The 21,073-nt window shown below is 31.5% G+C and overlaps 2 protein-coding genes across 2 annotated transcripts in view; both read right to left on the bottom strand.

Annotated features, from left to right (window-relative positions):
- Positions 1 to 7,877, bottom strand: part of LOC108906385 — a 29,650-nt gene extending 21,773 nt beyond the window's left edge. The window contains exons 1-6 of the mRNA XM_018709614.1: positions 7,855 to 7,877; positions 7,697 to 7,798; positions 5,281 to 5,392; positions 4,867 to 4,978; positions 4,425 to 4,514; positions 119 to 279 (exon numbers count right to left, since the gene is read on the bottom strand). Of these exons, the coding sequence (XP_018565130.1) occupies positions 119 to 279; positions 4,425 to 4,514; positions 4,867 to 4,978; positions 5,281 to 5,392; positions 7,697 to 7,798; positions 7,855 to 7,877 (600 nt within the window). The remainder of the gene's footprint in view (positions 1 to 118; positions 280 to 4,424; positions 4,515 to 4,866; positions 4,979 to 5,280; positions 5,393 to 7,696; positions 7,799 to 7,854) is intronic.
- A 4,585-nt stretch (positions 7,878 to 12,462) lies between these two features.
- LOC108906424 (otopetrin-2) lies at positions 12,463 to 21,073 on the bottom strand. Its single transcript, XM_018709661.2, has 11 exons — positions 21,000 to 21,073; positions 20,559 to 20,807; positions 20,418 to 20,507; positions 20,056 to 20,273; positions 19,824 to 19,907; positions 17,797 to 17,960; positions 17,037 to 17,163; positions 16,331 to 16,597; positions 16,154 to 16,242; positions 15,848 to 16,040; positions 12,463 to 13,062 (listed from the first exon to the last, which is right to left on the bottom strand). The coding sequence occupies exons 1-11, from the start codon at positions 21,071 to 21,073 to the stop codon at positions 12,566 to 12,568; spliced, it is 2,052 nt and encodes a 683-aa protein (XP_018565177.2). The 3' UTR covers positions 12,463 to 12,565.

Genomic DNA, 21,073 nt, shown 5'->3' with positions numbered 1-21,073 from the left:
GACGGTAAATATCAAGCTTTCATTACTTTAATTACTCCGTCTCGTGGTGGCGCTACTGATCCGGGTATTCTCATTTAATGAATTGCTTCGTGACCTAAAATAACACGTAGGTACTCACATTTGTATGCGAAAATATGAATAACATTTCCATTAATACAAAAACGATCCTTAACATGGGTTTAATTGCTTTCAGCAAATTATCGCAATCCCCTTCCGATGATAGCTCCCAATATTCGCCAAACTGCAAAGCGGAATAAATTACAGAACCAATACCGAAACCTGTAATGGAAACAAATAATATGCAGTTAGTTTTTATGACGGGATTATTAAAACTGTGAGTTGTGGGCTAATATTGCCTCTATAATTTTAAAGCTTTACGCGAAAAGAAGGAAGTTATTGTCTGCTTTGCAAAAAACACCGAATTGTAATTTTCATAATTAAAACGCATAAGTAGGTTAATTCTTATAGGTCTTATTTTATAATCAAAATTAGTATAATAATCGAATTATACAATGAATTCTAGTTTTTTGTACACAATAATATTATACCTACAGGGTGATTCACAAATGGTTACCAAAAATGACACCACGAATTCTTTGGTGAATTTTAAGGGGAGTTTTTCCTATAAAGTTTTTATCTAGGACGCTTCGTTAAAAATATACAGGGTGTTAAACTTCAAAAAATATTTTAAATTGTTTTAAATAATTTAAAAACCATTAAGTGAAATAATTTGAAATTGGGCGCATGTATTCATGTAAACTCTGTCCAAAACCTGAGGGCTTTTCCTCAAATGTACATGCTCCAGTGGCGGAGATACAGTGTATCGGTGGCATATTTTTCTAAATAAAATAGTACGCCACTGCTTTACGGTAACAACCATGATATTTTCGGATTCGTCCTTCAATTTTCTACAAATTACTACTCTCTTATGTTTTTCGAAAAAACCCTGAAAAATTTTATAGGATATAATCGGTAAAATAATAAAAATAATAACCTTTAAAATTCGTCAAAGAATACGAGGTTTCATTTTTGGTCACCATATGTGAATCACCCTATAGAACCAAAAAAAAAAATAAATACGTTATAATTGACTTTAAGGAAACATTCTTCTAGTAGCAATAGCCAAAGTTGGATAAAAATATTTTTTTTATATTTAAGAAGCATAATGGTAGGTTCACAAAATTTGGTACGGTACAATCTACATTTAGTGCTTGGGAAACTGTCAGTAATTCTACATTGCAATCACCATTCCCGTAAATACGCCTTATTAAACTCATTTTTGAATTAAAATATACTTGCATAATTACTATTGCATTCCATTTTATTTTAGAGCAGCATTGTAAAAATTTGCCCGGGTTTCCAAAATATTAGATTAAAAATAGAACTATATTTTCCTTTTTTAACAAACTACAACTTTTCTTATTGAAGAATGTTGTTTTTAACTTCAGTCGGAACTTCATTAAGCCTAAGCTTCAAAGTTTTCTGCTGTTTGTTATTTATTTTTGCTATTACACTATTCAACTGCGTTTATACAGGGTTAACCATCGATAGATCTCAAAAGCTTCTTTTTAGAGATATAACATTTTGATTTTTAATTATTTTTTCTTAAATTATGAAAGCCATTTGTTTTATATTTAGTATGAAGTGTACGAATGAATTGCTCTATTGATTTTACAAATTATTGTGAAAATCGATCAATCATAGACGTCCGTAAGGGCCTCTGATTGCCCCTGTTTTTAATATAATTTCCACGCCACTGGAAATTTTTCAAAATGAATATATTTTTTTTACATTGCGGTTTATTCCACAGCAAAAAGGTATCTTACTATTTTTAAATAAAATTCTTGGTTTTTGAGAAAAATGGCTTCTTATGGATTCATTACATGTAAAATGGTTAAGTTTTTCAAACAAAATAATACAGAATAAAATATTTAATATTGAGAAACAAACATAAATAACAATTTAATAATGCAACGTAAAATCAATGACTGAGGAAATATGTCAAAATACGTATAAACAATTGTTATTCTAAGAATCACCTTCAAGGATCATGAGATTTTTTTTTCAAAAAATCTGGGCCACCTACAACAGTTTATTTAAGTAATAAAATAAAGAAGTAGTTTTAGATGTTATTTTAAAATATTATTAACACGTAACTGATATATTCTGGGACCCTTCTTAATCACAAATTTAATTAGTGTCGTACATACTTCAATTAATTACCCTGTTTACCTAATTGTAATGAATCCATAAGAAACCATTTTTCTCAAAAACCAAGCATTTAATTTGAAAACAGTAAGAAACCTTTCTGCTGTAAAATAAACAGCAATGTAAAAAAAATATATTCATTTTGAAAATTTTCCAGTGGCGTAGAAATTATATTAAAAATAGAGATTTACAAAACCCCTTACGAACGCCTATGATTGATCTATTTTCACAACAATTTATAAAATCGATAGAGCTTCTCATTCGTACACTTCATACTAAATATAAAAAAATGGCTTCTAAAGTTTAAGAAAAATTAAATAAAAACCAAAAAAAAATGTGTTTTCAAGAGCTTATACCTATCCCTAAAAGGTAGCCTTTGGAAGAAAAAATGTATACTTCGAAATGACATTATTTTGATGAGATCTATCGATGATTCTAAGTCCTAATCATAAAAAGTGACTCACCCTGTATATATTCTGTATAATCTTGTTCATATTTAATTATTGCCTTTTGTTAAACTATACTTTTGAGAATCTGTAATTTGTACCGCAAGACAAACATAAAATTCATCACTAATGTATGTAAGAAAAATAGGAAAATTTTGCAAGAGCAATTTTATTGCAAAATACATTGTTTTAATATTAATAATATTCCAAGAAATATTTTAATAAAGTCATAGGCGTAGAAGTTAATATTTAACAAAAAGATTAACCTCTTCTCACATATCTAAGACACTGGTATTTGATATGAGAAATTACTAACATGGTAAATTTTTGGATGAATTCCTCTTGGATAAATAGTGGGGTTATAACGAGCGTTCAAATAAAAACGTGGTCGAAGTTGGCTCTGACACATTGGACGTAGGGAGTAGCTTATAGCGACCAACTTAACCTCATTTCTCAACGAGCTGTATAGCAGCTGTCAGTTTCAATAACGTTAATGACTATATAACTTTATTTTAAAGAATAATCGTGATAACAATAACAAACAATTAAAGGAGCTGCGGAAAGTGTCCCCCTCCCTGTTACAACAATAAATTAAAGCAGCTGCTGAAAGTGTCCCCCTCCTTGTTCCAAGCACTTTTCACACCTGTTCCTCAGAGAATTAAAGACATTTTCTAAGATGCTCGGGGTATTGTTAATTTCACGAATCTTGTCTAGAAGTCGAGCCAGCAGATGGTTTAAATCAGGAATAGGCAATTCAAAAATAATGTTTTTAAGGTAAGGCCACAAAAAGAAATCACACGGCGTAATATCACATGACCTGGAAATTCATGTTCAGCATTGAGACTTATTAGTCGATTTTGGAAAACTTCCCTCAACATATTCATCGTCTCGCCAGGCTTCATCAGAAAAAAAGGTGATATTATGAAGTTCACCGTAGTTGTTTAAAAACCATTCACAGAATACAGCCCGTCGCGGAAAATCAACTTCATGAAGTTCTTGCTGACAAGTTAAACGATAGGAGAACAAACGCAAATCTTTTTTTAACACTGTGTGGCAGGTACCGACTGATACTCCCACCATTTGTGATAAAACACGTACAGAAGTTCTTGGCGCATTTTCCATTATTTGTTGGACATTTTCTTTTAATTCTTCAGTCCGCTTTTTAGGTCGGCCGCTTCCTTCTTTTCTTGTTACACTGCCCGTTTCACGAAAAACATTAACACAACGCTGTACTGCACTTTGAAAAATTTTGTACTCAACAACGCCGGGAAATTGATTTTGAAATTCTATGAAACATTCCTCAATAGAATACTTCTATATTCCATCAATCTTGCGTCCATTTCTAAAGTAGGACTCTATGATAAACACTTTTTGTTCTTGAGAAAACACCATTTTAAACGCTTTTTAAAACGAAAATATTCAAATTGATAGCGGCGATATAGCACTTTGACAGATGACGTTAAAGTTCATTTGCTATACGCTACGCCCTACGTCCAAATTTTCAAAACCAACTTGACCACGTTTTTATTTGAACGCTCGTTATATACAGCAGGTACTTCCGATATTTTTTCAAGGGTAATATGATTTTGACACCCTATATGTGAGTAAAATAGATATCCTTATGAAAAATATTTTAGAAATAGCCAAAATTAGCAAAATCAAAATGTTTGTTAAATACGTTTTAGAAATAAGTCACTGTTCAAGTTAGAGAATGATGATTTGATCCAGGAGAATCGGGTATATTGTTTCGGAATAAGTTGGCATGATTACCTGTTACTCCCATCCTAAAGTAAAAACTACCATAACGAACATGCGAATTCCGTTTCAGACGCTGTCCCTCATTGGGCTCGTTAGATCCCTCTGAAAACAAAATATAAATATAAAATAACCGGGTACTTCGTTATGGAGGGATTTTGGATATAAACCTTTTCAACATGCGACCTACTTCTGCATCAAAGACTTCTTTTTAAGTAATAGGGATCGTTGGAGGAGGACCGAGAAATCGACAACGTCTTTATAAAAAATTCCGACCGAAAATAAAAAATATGCGGTCATCTTTATTAAAGAATAAAAATGTGTTCATGAAGTTTGTTATGTCTTTACTTTCATTTTCAGTCAATTTTTCTTCAATGATCACATGAAATTTAAATCACAATATTTAATTTTGACACAGTATGTAGACGCATCACCATATTATCTTAAATGTTTTTACCTTGATATGCAGTGTACAACCATCTTTCTTGAATAGATTTTTCTTTCACTTGAATTACATACATGTACAGCAAAAATAGAATGCTTCCCACATACAAGTAGACATAAAAACCCTAAAAACAAAATTCATTTGCAATTGAGACCGAAACTGTAGAGCACAATAAAAGTTTATTTACTGATATTTAATCTTCGGTCTAACATCTAATAATATAGAGATAATACACAGAAACCCTAGTGTTGTTATTATTATCTTGGAACTTAATATGTCTACCTACAAGATAATTTGGTATCAATTAAGAAAGGAATTCACACAAAATTGCTCAAAATTCTTTGCAAGTAAACTAGCAATATCTAAGCAACTATATATTAGAGTTGTGAACTTTATTTTGTACCTTACATCTTATTGTTTACTTACATCAAAAGTGTCGTGGTTGGAAGTGGCTATAGCGTCCGTTACTGGCAATGCTATTCCCAAAATGACCAGAATTTTCGCATAAAATACGGATATCGTATGTATCATGGCTGCACTGAAATGAAAACAAACAGTCATCAATACTAATGATTCGTTTACAATGAACAACCAATACTTCTACCTCGAGATAATGCGTTTGCTGATTGGTTGGATAGAATCTCGTGAAAAATTGCACCAATCACAACCGACGAAACAAAATATTGTGTTTTAATGTAATCTTGATCTTATTGTTTTAATTTTATCGATACTTCTCTTCATGGCCAATTTGATAGGTCTGATATGAGAGTATCCAAAAAATAGAAAATTGCAAATATCTATAAAAGTAATAACGGTAACTCTATATGGCTTGAAAGGAAATTTCAATCTGCATACGACAGAGTAAAAAAATTCAGGGTGTTCCATTTAAATTAACAAAGTTATAGCTATTTGAAATTATCAAAATGTAACAGCTTAAATGTTTTAATTTACTGGTATACCATATACCATTTAGTGTTACTTGTACCCTTTGCAGATAACAAAAAATCCACTTGATATCACGCTCCTGAAAAGAGTTACTTTTAAATATTAATATCTTAAATTCTATAACTTCTAGGTATAGGGAATATTTAATAAAATGGCCCTCAAATTTCACGTAGAATGCGAGAATGCAATAACATATAGGGTGTCCACTTAAAATAACGAAGTTGATGTCGATTTCCGGTATAACTAGAAGTGCTGGATAGTTCTAGATATTTTAGTTGTGTTTGCCCCAGGGACATTGTCATGTTACCAAATTTTAAAAATTTTTTGGAGCAGTACTTTCCTAGATATCGATCGACGCATTTCCCGGTGGGACACCCTGTCTATATTTTTTTGTAAAACTACATCTCAAAACAAACAAAATGCAAAAAAAATATTCAATTAATCATAACTTCTTGAGGGTTGAAATAAAAATTTGAAAAAATTCATGAAAACTACTCTAAATGGATACTAAATAATACAAAAAATCAGGAAAATTAAAAATGGTCCGTTCACGACCTCAGTGATTGCTATGGAATACTCTATACAGGGTGTTCTGAAAGTCCGTCAGGAAACTCAAGGAGGTGATTTTAGGGATTAAAATAATAACAATGTGTAATTAATTTTTTTTTTGAATTGTCAAGTGTTTACAAGCTACAGCTTGTCAAACTTAATTTTTTAGTCTTTTTAAATAACTTATTTAATTCAAGTTCGATCATTAGAAATTATGATATTACGAATTGTAACGAAAATTGTTTAAAACAAATATGTTTCATTTTTCACTATATTTTTTTTTTTTTCGGCATTGTGGAGAAGATAAGGTTAATAAATTTACTGATCATATTTTATTTACTAAAGCTGGTTTTACAATTCGTAACACCATAATTACTAGACATTTATTTGAAGCATGGCACCTTGATTACAGAAATAATCATTATTTATCAAAAATTTGATGTTTAGTAAAACTTCAATAGCGATTTAATGCTAAACGGTTACATTTACCGACTTGAATATAGAGTACATAATTTTTTCTAATATTTATCTTTTCAATAATGTTAAAATTTCTGTAATGTCTAGCAATGGAAAAAACTTATGAACAAAACAATTTTTGAGTTTTAGGTAAAGTGCCCTCTAGCGGCGCATAATTAAAGTTTTCTCTGATTGCTCCAATAGAGCTTGATCTACTTAGTTGGTGTGTCAAATGAGAGACTAATCGAAATTGAATTAAATAAGTTATTTAAAAATAAATATAAAAAAATTGAACTTTGACAAGCTGTAACATGTACACAATTGACAATTCGAAAAAAATTTACATTACATACTGCTATTATTATCACTTCCCGGAGTTTTCTGATGGACTTTCAGAACACCCTGTATATAAAACTAAATCATCAATATGTACTTCAACAGATCAAGATTTAGATAGAGCCAAAATGTCATTACGTTTTATTCCAAATACAAGGTTGTCATTAGAAACACAATAATAATTAATTAATTGTAAGTAATGTTTCAAAACAGAAACCCCATCCTTTTTTAATTAATATATTTTTTTAATTACGTATTATCTTAACTCAATTTTTGAATTATTCTTCCAACAACTAAGTAAGTATAAAAAAATAGAAAGATATTTTCTGTAACTAATACCTATATTTTAAAGTACTATATACAATAAAAACTAATAACAGAATATTATCTTAGCATTGAAAATAAAATTATAGAGATGACAGAGTCCGAGGCATCTGACATTTTTTTAAATACATTCGAAATGACTCTTTAAAGGAGAATGGATATATAAAAAATTGCACACAAACCCATTAAAGGGATTGAAGGGCAGCCATATTTTAGATAAGATATTACTTACTCGCCTCGCCTCCTCCATTTTGTCGTCCTTTTCGCCCTATACCCAACTTCCGAACATTGTTCGGTATCCAAAACCGGCACGGATTGATGAAATCGTTCTGTCCTGCAATAAGAAGTAATTTAATTGTTTCTCTATAAATTGATTTGCTAAAATGTTACCTCAGTTGACTGATTTGGTCCATAGTGTAACATGTTTCGTGATACAATGAAACTTGACAGTGCCAAAACGGTGATAATTATTCAAATAAATATAACTTTGTTATTTGTGTCCCGATAGGTGGACCGTTTTCCAACTAATTTATGGCATTTACACTAATATATCGAATTCAAGGTATGTAGAATGTATTAGGAGTCAGATTATATATTTTTTATTTGTATAATAAACGCGGATATCTGAAATGACTGTATTTAATTTAAAAATTGTATACTTGTCCATATTGCTAAAATGCACTGTCCAGGAAAGAAAATATTTGGGATGGGAGTATTATAATCAATTACAATTTACTTTTGTGCTAAATTTGTATTCTTGCTTCAAATGTACAATGTACAACACTTGATTTAAGGTATGGCATGCGAGAAAATATTTTCTTCTTTCAAAAATTGAAAATTATTTATTTATTTAAATACTTTAAATTTCTACCCAGAAATATAATTTCTTTCTTTAAAAATGGGCAGCATTTAAAATAAATATTTGATACTTACGGTTAAACGAATTCTATTCTTAATTTTATGATCTCTACATAGATTTTATAGAAACATGTTTTGTATTGTATATTATAATGTATCGTTTGTTTAATACAAAATTGAATAGTGTTGGTTAAACGATTGTATATACTTATTTTAAAAATATGTTTGGATATAAGTATTTCTCAGTAATAAATAATATTTTTGTTTCAAACTCAGAATACCTAATACAACAGCTAGGATCATTCGTAAGTTAAACAAACCAGACATAGGTCAGTTTGGGACTTATTGATGGTTCATCATTATGTCATTAGAAGGATCCAGGAATAACATTTACGGCAAATGATTACATTTAAAGCTTTCTGCTCATTTGATGCAAATACTTCTTTTTTTTCAGTATGGTTCCGCAGAATTAAATTCACAGAATACTTTATCACAAAATGATTCAATTTAGTTCAAACTTAATAAAAAGTGATGTTTAATTACTTTAAAATACTCCCAAATAATCGGCTGTCCCTAACCAGTGATTGTCATAAATTGAAACCCATTTTTCTCTGGTACGATGTCACGGTAAGTTAATATTTCAAAAAATGTATGCATTTCCCTAAAATCTCTAAAAACAAAAAAATTTACGACTCTAACATGGTCTAAATCGAAATATTTTCAACCAGGGAATCTACCCTTGAATTATGACACATTCGCCTAAGGACAACCTGTACCTACATAATGGCAAATATTTTTCTAGCAAAGCTGTTAAATAAAATAACAAGTATTTTGTCATCATTTTTACAAAATGCCCAATTTTGTATGTACAACTGGAAGCTGTGCTAACATATTGTGCATACAAAAAACGTTACAAAAGTAATAGGTATTAATTATATAGTACCTATTGTTTAAGCAGAACAAAGAAAAGACCACATTCTATACAGGGTGATCAAGGTTTTAATATATCTCTAATCTATTTCATGTGAATGTGAATTGTAGTTATATAACTCTAAAATTATTATTTCTGCGAAAACTATTCGTGAGATTCTCTGTAGAAATGCGATTATGAATTCAGTGCAATGTGTCAAAAGTCTAAGAAATCATTGGCTCCTTATAAACTATCAAAAGTTCTACGCCAATGATTTTTTAGACTGACACATTGCATTATATTTAAAATCACATTTGTAACGAACATTTGTGGAAGTAGAAGAATTATTTTCGATTAATTAAAAAATCAAAATTCTCGGGCTCGTTCTTCGACCGAAATGAACGAAATCTTTTTCTTAGAAGTCAATGTAAGTGTTTCTTAGAAATCAATCAATTTTCAGTGGAATTGAAGCACTGTATCTCCACTATAATTGATTTATTTTGACTTGAATTTTAACTTCTATTATATCAGTCAAATTTTATCAGTATACCTCTGAGATATTTCAGAAAATGTAAACCATTTTTCTAATTTCGATACTTCTAATTATTTGTTGTATAACTTGGTGAAATTCCCTAATTAAGCATGTACCACCCTGTATATCAGTTAATATACTTTAACTAATACAGTCTGTCTTCAAAGATGTAATATTTTTAGCCCAATTATGTTGATATTTTATATTTACAGTATGACATATTTCATTTACTGCAACTACTTTAAATATATCAGTAAATATTTGGATAAAGAGTTATTTTTACCGTCTATTTGCATATTTTATAGACGTACGTAAACTTATTCTTTAATTGTTTGATGAAAAAATAAGATTTGGAAGCGTGTCAATTATTGTTTATTTATTTAGATTATCAAAATTCCATTAGTGCTATTTATTTGTTATATTCTAAAGGGAATTGGGAATTCATTGGGAATTAGTCATGTTTAATTTTAATATTAATGTACAGGATGACTTTTTTTTAAATGTTATGAAAGCATAATGATAGCTATACAAAATCTTATAAAGTATAAATACTATCTCAATTTTTTTAGAGTACTACCAAACATCATTTATAAAATAAATTGATATATAAATTTCTTATGTAATTCAATTTCCAATTCCACATACTGATAATATTATGAAAACACACGTAGAACATCACGAGTGTGACTACAGGGAATGTTTATTATCCATTTTCCGGCATCCTAAATTTTCGTCGCAGCCAACGAACTTAGCTGCACTGAAACTGTTTGCTTAATTATTACCACATTTTCAACGGCTTTTCACAATTCATATATCTAAGTAATCCAAGTGAGCCAAATTCTATTTAAACCGAATGAAATCATCGATGTGTACTTCGGCTGTTTCTCTCTAGATACACATAGATGTTCATCTTGCTGTGATAATGATATGATTAATTTAATAACCTTTATTCAAGGGTGCAGGGATAGAATGGATAAACGTTGGAAATCTTGCAGATTGCACAGTTCTTAGCACATTGTCGGTTAGTTTGAATTTATGTATGGTAGTTAGATATATGATTTAAGCCAAAAAGAGCTGGCAAATGACCATTTTGAGACTTTTTGTTTCGGCAAGCTGAATTTATGCTATAGATGCTAAATACTATGTACAATAACATATTAGTTTCCACTGTCATAAAAATGGGGGGAAGATTATTTACAGGCTGGTTAATTGTATAATTTTTACGTAAATTCACGTTTTTCACTTATAACTTTATCCCTTCATTTCCACGAGAAAACAGTAAAGTACTTTCTTTTTCGTCTTCAAAAGATCTACAAAACTAGCCTTCGAGCGCCAAAAAATATTGTTTAGATCAAAAGTTATAAACAGAAGAAGCATATTTATGACTTTTGAATTAAACATTTATAAACTGCGTTATTATTATCAGAACTTTTTTGCATCGCATCGTCTCATTCCTTATCACTGTCTAATAACTCACACGAAATCTGGTATCGGTAAGTTGAATAGTTTACAAATTATGGCCTTATAAACAAATTAACTAATAATTAGTCTGGACGTTCCCGAGCATCTTCCACAATCGCACTGATTTGTTTCATGGTAGAATTTTATAATTATACATTGAAATCTATCATTTTTTTTTAAAAATTTCAAATTTGCAACCTGGAATTTTGTTTATTTTTTAGCCTTAGTTGAAAAATGAAATATATGACGCACCCGCGTGATATAGTTATATATTATTACATACTCGGAATGCTTATAATGCTTATGAAAAGAGCTTTAGTCAAAAAAAAATCGTCCAGATTCGTTGAAAAACAACGGAGTTACAGACTGTCAAAGTTGACGGCATATTGTTAAACAAATGAATGGAAAAAAGTTATAAGCGAAAAACGTGAATTTACGTAAAACAATCTTCCCCCCCCCATTTTTATGACTGTGGAGACTAATATATTATTGTACATAATATTTAGCATCTATAGTGATAAATTCAGCTTGTCGAAACAAAAAATCGCGTCCAACTCTATATTTCCTGGCCTAGATTAACAAAATCAAACGGAAACTTTCTGATACAGATACTCCTCAAGGTTCCATCTTGGGCCTTTTTCTTTAATTTGTTCACTAATTATTACCAATTTAGATGGGGCCAATGTCTTGTGCGATTTGAATAAATTGCCTTTGAATGTTATCAAAAGTAATATACTGTTAGTCCAGGAAAAATCACACCCTTTAATTACAAGCTGAAAGAACAAGCCATGCATACAGTGAAATAAATTGTTGATACGGGTGTAAAATTCGACTCAAAATGAACTTTGTGGCCATACTGAGAATATCGTTCTGTCTGCTTATAACAAATTAATTCACAAAGTGAACCTATTAGATAACCTCAAGAGCAACTTTTGGATAGATTTTCATAACTCAGCTTTTCTGACAAACAAAAATGTTGTTCCTTAATATTCCTACATAAAGGGCTGGTTGCCACATCGTCGATTTATAACTCTTGACATTTCGAGAGACGGAAGTTCCTCTGAAACTGGAGATCTACCAATATATTTATCGTATCTACCATTGGAACACAAAACTTGATAACCTTTTGTCTTGTCTAGTAACAGGGACATACGCTTTAAGTTTTTATTATTTTACATAATGTATCAAAATTACATTGTTATCCAAAAACAGCTCATTACTGAAAATAACAACAAAATTTCACTGAAATGTATGTTTTATTAACCATATTCTACTGCTCACAAATTTTCGCAATTCTATTAAAACAAATTTAATCACAGGAGACTATAACTACACAATAACTACAAGAGAGGGAACATATGTGGTTTGTAATGCGTCTTAATTTTGTATGAAGATTTCCATATTTCGAACAAACATATAGTCGAGTGGAACCTGTAGAATATGGCCATAGGCATGGAAATATGCGTGATGATGGTCCACGCCCATTCCCCAAAGAACTGTAGATGAGTTGGTCGGAACTCAGCTCTGTTCTTCTCCAGCGTGTTGATGGTCCACATGGCCATATTTGCCACTATGAGGAAGGTTATGAGTTCCCTTCCGGGTTTTGTTTTCGTTTGCTCGATAGTCCTGCACCTCCTAAACCAACCGTCTAAGACGAACATAGTTTGGAGGCACGTCTGGATGAAGGAGAATATTTCTGCGGCGAAGCCTATTGGGCTCTGGGAATCCATGGTGAAGTAACAGCCGATGAGGGAGAACATGCAGTAGATGAACATGCCGGTCTGCGCCACCACGAGCAGCGTATTGTCCAAGCCGATTCCAGTATATCCCTCGTTATCTAAAAAATATAGAATTAGGAAAGTTACTGTTATTTACTCCATATCTACAGTGAGTTCCACAAGAGAGATTCTTCTGTAACTCTGCAACTGCAAAATTTATAAAAAAAAAATGGTTTTAATAAAAGTTGCCTGCAAAGAAGTCAAGTGAAATTCTCTCTTGTAGGCAACAAATTAAGGAATATAACAAGTATATATCCAGGGTGTCCCATTTAAAACGGATATTTGTCTTTTCTGAGATACGAACGCAAAGAAAAGAGAGATAAACTTACTTTCCCACCAATACTAGTGATACCGGAATATCAGTACTGATGCTCAACAGGTAACATTAGACAGAACGAGATTGGACTTCATGATCGAAAAGTCTTAAAATGTGACTTAAAAAGAAAGATGAGCCTTCCTTTAAGTAAACAAAAGGGAAACGTAGCGAAATAATGTACTGATTCTGCTAAAAGTTCAGCTTACACAGAACAAGATCATAAATCAGATCATAAATTACTATACAAAAATCGGTTAGAAGAAGACATAGATCCAGAAAATAATGGGTAAAGAGAATAGATTAGATTTTAATATACCTGTTTGTAACGTCGTTTTGTATTTGGTCTTAAAAAATTTGTTTTTATAAAAAGTAAAACTTATCTAATCTAAATCCTAATATGTTCTTGGATAGTAATTGGTTAAATTTTCCGGTAATTGTGATATCCTTGTAAGACCTGAAGATGAGGTGTAAAGTTAGACTTCGAAACCGGTTGTCTTTTTAAAAAATAAAGGATTGTGAGATAAATTGGACTTTTTTCTTATTTCTAAAATAAGTTAAAGAATAGATTCATTAGAAAAAATGTTAAAGGAGCAGGTGAAGTAAATGAGAAGCTGAGAATATAAAAATAAAATATCAACCGTTCCAACAACATTAATAGTCCAGTTGGTAGAGGTTGGGCGTGTGTCAAACCATGATAACCCGGAAATAACTACACAGGTCTACTTTAAATGATGAGTACAATAACAGGCTAATTTGCTGACAAAGTATTTTATCAGGAAAAAAGTTATTAACAATTTAATCGTGAAAAAAAAAATTTTTAGTAGTTTTCTTTAAATAACTCAGCGGGGTGACTTTGTACGAAAAAATGCTTAGGACATGATTTTGTTCGTAATAAAAATAGCTACAAAATGGCGGTGGTCCGATTACGAAATTTGCAATAACAAAGCCGTGAGATTGAAAAAACGGTATAAAACGCCAATTTTTTTAAGTTGCTGTAAAAATGTCAATTATAAACAAAAAGTGATAAAACTTTCGAAAACTATAGTTCAATATATATACAATAATGACGCTAAAGCCGAAAATCAGGAGAGCAAAACTTTTTGTTCTATAAGGTGTTATACATTCATCGGCATCTGAAACTCGAAACTTTGCCAAATTTGTTCGAAGCTTTGCTGACACTTGAAATTTGGTACACACATAGTGTAAATATGCAGAAACCAAAAGCAATTTGCAAAATTCAAGTATCTTCATTTTTGCAGTTTTGGTAAGGTTTTATACGTCACCCTAGTTTTATACGTCACCGTTTTTTTAATTTTTGGACGTATATTTATGTATATTTATAAAATATTCCATTACGGTAGATTAGCCAGCATAATTACCTACAATTTAAAAAAATATATATTTTCATCGTTTAGATCCTAAGCTACTTAACATTTTGCGCCTGTTAGCCGTAGTCGTACATTATTCAACATATTAACATAAAACAAAATCGTACGTGTGGGGTAAACCTTTAACTTTTCATTTTCGAGCGCGAGCTCCGCTCTTCGGCGCTTGTATACTATTAGAAATATGCAACAGTAAATTTAAACAATTGTTTACTTAAAGTTAAAGGTTTACCCCACACGTACGTTTTTGTTTTATGTTGATATGTTGAATAATGTACGAGTATGGCTAACAGGCGCAAAATGTTAAGTAGCTTAGGATCTAAACGATGAAAATATATATTTTTTTAAATTGTAGGTAATTATGCTGGCTAATCTACCGTAATGGAATATTTTATAAATATACATAAATATACGTCCAAAAATTAAAAAAACGGTGACGTATAAAACTAGGGTGACGTATAAAACCTTACCAAAACTGCAAAAATGAAGATACTTGAATTTTGCAAATTGCTTTTGGTTTCTGCATATTTACACTATGTGTGTACCAAATTTCAAGTGTCAGCAAAGCTTCGAACAAATTTGGCAAAGTTTCGAGTTTCAGATGCCGATGAATGTATAACACCTTATAGAGCAAAAAGTTTTGCTCTCCTGATTTTCGGCTTTAGCGTCATTATTGTATATATATTGAACTATAGTTTTCGAAAGTTTTATCACTTTTTGTTTATAATTGACATTTTTACAGCAACTTAAAAAAATTGGCGTTTTATACCGTTTTTTCAATCTCACGGCTTTGTTATTGCAAATTTCGTAATCGGACCACCGCCATTTTGTAGCTATTTTTATTAAGAACAAAATCATGTCCTCAGCATTTTTTCGTACAAAGTCATCCCGCTGAGTTATTTAAAGAAAACTACTAAAAAAAATTTTTTTCACGATTAAATTGTTAATAACTTTTTTTCCTGATAAAATACTTTGTCAGCAAATTGGCCTGTTATTGTACTCATCATTTAAAGTAGACCTGTGCAGTTATTTCTGAGTTATCAAGAAAATGTCACCAACAGTAACTTTTCGGCCTCTGCCGACTGGAGTATAAAGAAAGATAACTTCACTCAAAGTAATAAAAAATATTTATTAAAAGCGTACCTATCTTGCGATCATATTTCAGTTTCCTCAGCTGTATCATAGCTGCCACTACAGCAACGGTTGTGATAATGTACAACATCAGTTCTACCATGCTTACTTCAAATTCTGCCATTCTGTGATTCTGAATGCCATTATGTGCAGCGTTACTTAGTACGAAGAACATGATTAAGGAAATAATCGTGAGCACAATGACCTAAAAAAAATAAAAATGCCAAGAAGCAAAAATAGCAGTAAAATGAAAAATAATTAATTCGTACTGTTCTCGGTAAACTTTTATATACAGTACATTTTCGCCATCAAACATACCATAATGCCAGCAAAAAGACCTCTATGAGCGTTTGAACAGTCCACAGTAAAGTGATGATTAGAATTGACCACTCGACCTCCAAAAGGATCTAAAGCAGAGAAGGGGGAGAATTAATGAAAAAAGAAAAAGCACTTTTCAAACCATTAGTATATGTATATAACAAACAGGATACTAACTGAAATGGAAATGAGTCGCGACCCTCTCGTCTCTCTGGACATTGCTAGTAGTCCTAGCGCCTGGCTTGCTGTCCTTGTCGCTGCTTGGATCCAAATTCATATCCTTCACCCTCTTCCACATCTCGAAAAGTATGACGGCGCATATGAGGCTGTATTCAATCGTGCAGGGGAATAGGAATGGGCTCGCGCTAATTACCAGGGAGCCCATCACCTCACCCTCCTGGCAGTATTTTTTGCCGATCATCGAATTTGTCGTATTTTGTTGTTCTAAAAAAATGTATGAAAATATTTATAAATGTAATTTCTTCTCAACATTAACAATTTACTTTTAAAAAATTGTAAAATTGTCTTGAATATTGCATATTTAATCTGGCACTATTTTTGCAAAAAATACCAATTGTCAGTATGTTACAACTTGCTTCTTCGAATGGTTAAGACATAAATAGTATATTTTGTAGCAAAATAAGCTTTACTAAAATCAAATCATTTTCTCAACACTGGGTTAGTTGCTAATTTTTAATCCTGGGGCATTGTTTAATACAGAATGTAATCTTCGTGCTCTCCATTTACCAAAAGAAATGTTAAGCCCAAAGTTTTATTGATAGTACGCTAACTGACAATCGTTTTTTCAGCAAAAATCTGATTGATATAAAAATTCTGAAATTTTTCAGGATTAAGGAATCAATTGAATTTATTACTGGCTTACCTCCTAGGTGGATAATCTCATGCTTTGTTTCTTCAACCAACACATACAACCATTCACATAAGTTTGTAGCTATCATATGCATCAAACCAAACCTTGCAATAATTTTGTGCCTATTGAACTGGACGTCCTTAAAGAAAAATAAAAAGTTTTATTGCAATTCCCACATAAAATTTTATCTAAAACATACACCCCACAAAAAAATATCTGTGCATCGGACTAGACTACTATATCCTTACATTTTCGAGGTCCCTGAATCCGAATCCGAGGTTCGTTTGACCTTTTTTTGTGGGGCTGTGATAATTGTCACTGCACAAAACATTATCTTATACTTACTATCAGAGAGCAACCTACTAATCTGTAGCTGTTAAAAATCATGGCTAGTGCCGTGTTAGGCTTTTAACTAATGGTATTGTGGGAAACAACTACTCTGCTGGGTACAGCTTTATCCAGTACTGAATGAGGCAACAGATATAACACACTTCTCAGTTATATCTCCTCATACTCGAAACATCTGGGTAGATCAACATCCAAACAGTCCAAAAGTCATTGGTCGTGGTCTCACCTATAGCATACCAATGAGAACTAATACTCTGCTGACGAATTATCTGGATGGAGCTGTAGTCCGCAGAGAAGTTGCTTCCCACAATGTTATTAGTTGTACATATTTATGGTAATACGTTTTCATTCCATGCATTGAGCATTAGTCAATTTTTTTAAACAGAGTTTATATGAATCTATGATTTGTATAATCATAAAGTACCTTGCTATTAAGGAATATAAACTGCACTTGAACCAAAGTTAGTACCATCCTAGTAGCTGGACATATTGCCTCTAAGATGTTAGAATGGCAATCAAGATTGTTCTTAACTTCAAAGTAACGTCCAAATTCGAGACCGGAATAAACCATACTGCCTATCCCGAAAGCTGAAACAACAGCACTGTTAATAATTATTAAAATAAGTATATGCTTAGCAATTACTGATTCATGTTTTATTCATAATGTTCACAATAGAGAACATTGTATATAGAAAATTCTCCCCCCTGTGGATTCACTGAAGCCCCTGCAAAAAGTATGAATATTTCCTCAACAATGCCATTGAAAACTCGAGTGAGTAGCGCTAGCTCGTCGTATCATTTCGAGCAGAACTAATCGATACTAACAATTAAGTTATAAAAGGTAAAAAACTGGAAGTACACTCCGCTAAAATGAGCCGTAGTTGCAATTAAATATACCAAGGGTCCGCAATGAATTCTTATAATCCAAGAGCAAGGCAATTTGAAATAAGTTTAATATTTCTGCAATATTTCGCCAAGTAATAATGTCACGAAATTTTGGTATATTCAGAACAGAAAAGTAAAATGATTGCCAATCTCTACTTCAAATTTTAATTTCCTGTAGTTATAAATGTACAGGACGTGGACAGGGGTATTTTTCTTGTTTTTTATTATATTATTATTTATTATATCATTACTAATTATAATTAATAAGTATCAATAACAATTATGCCAACATAGCAATCATGCAAAAAATGTTTAGTTTCCCAAATAATGCACAAGTTACAATATGCATGGCAATTACTGTTCATTCAGATAATTATAGAATTCCAATGAATAATTTGAGGTTTGACACTCAGCAGGGGCATATTAATATCGTCTCATTAAATCATATTTATTCCTGCCTGCTGCCGGTTGCAAAGTCAATCGATATGGTTGGCTATGTTTAATCGCAGGATTATTGGGCAAGGCATCCATGAATTTGTTATTGAAATGTAGTTAGAGGGGATTTACAACTATTGTTGTTGTTTGGAGGACGACGGTAATTATTATTTCCATACTATGCGGTTTGTTAACAACTATTTGAGCGGATTCTATTGCAGCTAATACTACTTAAACATGTCATTACAATTATAGCAACTAGAACTGCAGTTGAAAGCTGCCTTTAATTGAATTTTTTAAATTTTTTTAACTTTCAAATTCGGTAAGCTATACTTTTATCCACCATATTTTTAGGTGTGACTTCATAAATAACCTGACAATATAAACAATAAACTTATATATAAACAACAATTGTTTCCAATGTGCTACATTTAAAACATTTAAAATCATTTTCGGTATCTGTAACCAACGCTGATCTAAACTATTATTGAAGTAGACGACTAGTTGACGAGTGGTGTCGCCCACTATGGGCCGCCTCAATCACTCCTAAGGGAAATCAGAATTATTTATTATCCTTGAACTTTTAAGTATCAGACATTTGTGTGAAGTGGTTTGTCAGACGTTGATAAAAGTCATCCTTAAGTGAAATAGGAACGACCTTATTGTATCTACATAGTTACCAGATAAAATAGGGAGAGATTTTAGTCTTTCCATAATTTTAATTAAAAAAACTCTTTTGTGAATATTTTCATAAATCTTAGTCTTAAACTTTAGCCTGATTATGATTTTTTATATTAATATTTATGTTAATAAAAGATTTTTTGTTCAATAAGAAGAAAAAACCAATTTTTTATGTGAATTAAAAAGTCTTATCTAGAAAAAATACTACCATAGAAAAATTTTATATTTCACTAATCTATACAAACATATAGAGCCTTTTATTAAAAAAAAAACATATCTTACATTTGAAAATAAATGTTACAATATTTTTCGCTCATAACAGAGCGGAATTTGTTTTTTGTTGTAACATATCCTCTTTCATTGATGTTATTTTTTAACGGACAGCAAAATATCTAATTAAACAGTACCATCTAAATTATAGAACAAATAAATAACTTAATCATCACTTGCCTATAGCTCCTAGACGTAAGTAAAAGCTTCCATATTTGACAGCAGACCTGTGTTGTTTTCTTAAGGGATCTGATTTTTCTTTGTCTACAAAATAAATATATATTTTTTTCAAATTAAATAAAATAAAACAGATAAACAAAATAAACTAACAAACTAACGTGTACAAAATTTTTTAACAAATAATACCTACCTAGTACTTGATTCTAGAAATATAATAGATATAAATACTTACTATAGGAGTTAATAAGATCCTCCACAGCTTTTTCTCTTATTAGAGAGGCATACATATAGGCCACAAACGAAATACTCCCTAAATAGAGATATAAATAAAATCCCTGATAAAAGAACGGTTGCACATCTTTAGATATAATTTCGGTAATGGGAAACGCCATTCCTAGTACAACTAAGAGTTTGGCGTACAAAGCTGATAGAATTATCGTCAACGAGTCACTAAAAAGAGACAAAATCACCTGGTGCAACTACGTCAAAGTTTAAAGTCGTAAGTTCAGAATAAAATAAAAGATATAAGTCTAAAAGTAAATCTAATCAACAACGATATTTTTAAAGCAAGTTTTGTAATTGAATGTTTCTTACTCTCCAAGCTTTCTGTTGTTTCTTCTGATCCGATCTTCTTTCGTGTCCGTATCCTTCTTAATAGAGCCCTCACTCTGACCATTGAATAATCTAGAAATATTGTAACGATAGAAACATATACTCGGCAAAAGATCTACTTACCCAAGAAGATACCGCCTCTGGTGCATAACAGCCTGTGCAGCTGACAAGGCCATGGCTTGAGATGGCCTTCTGAGAGCTGCTATAATAGCAGAAGGTCTCCTGGAGGACAAGGCACTCTCATGTTCGGAACTGCGTCGGCTTACCGAAAAAGATTCGTTGTTTGGTAGTATTATCTGGGGTGGTACCATTGGCACTTGAAGATACTGCATCTCTCTATGCTCCCCGTGAGATAAAGGTCTCTCAGGAGAACTGGAATATAGTCGTATTTTACATAATCGGTCTCTATTCGTCTTCAAAAAAAATACTCTCCTCGTTTAGAATCGCTAGTTGCTTATTGCGGATCTCTCAAAATTAATGTAATTTACGTATAGACTCTACTGTCAACAGTAAGAAAAAAGTTCTAATAAACGTAGACCTGAAAATACTTTCTAAGGGACATACAGCCCCTTGAAGAGTGGGGATAGAAGCCACCCCAACTTTTTTATGGGTACGTTTAACAGCTCCCGTAGGAGCAT

This window comes from Anoplophora glabripennis, unplaced genomic scaffold (genome assembly GCF_000390285.2).
Source record: "Anoplophora glabripennis isolate ALB-LARVAE unplaced genomic scaffold, Agla_2.0 scaffold47, whole genome shotgun sequence".
In the NCBI taxonomy this organism is placed as follows: domain Eukaryota; kingdom Metazoa; phylum Arthropoda; class Insecta; order Coleoptera; family Cerambycidae; genus Anoplophora; species Anoplophora glabripennis.
Note: the sequence above shows the minus strand (reverse complement) of the source record. Positions and strands in the feature narration are given on the sequence as shown.

Coding starts and splice junctions, on each gene's coding strand:
- LOC108906424 (XM_018709661.2), bottom strand. CDS start 21,073: ATGCTCCTACGGGAGCTGTTAAACGTACCCATAAAAAAGTTGGGGTGG. Junction 19,908..20,055: donor GGATCTTATTAACTCCTATA/GTAAGTATTTAT, acceptor TTTATTTTGTAG/ACAAAGAAAAATCAGATCCC. Junction 17,164..17,796: donor TTATATTCCTTAATAGCAAG/GTACTTTATGAT, acceptor TTTTTCTTTAAG/GACGTCCAGTTCAATAGGCA.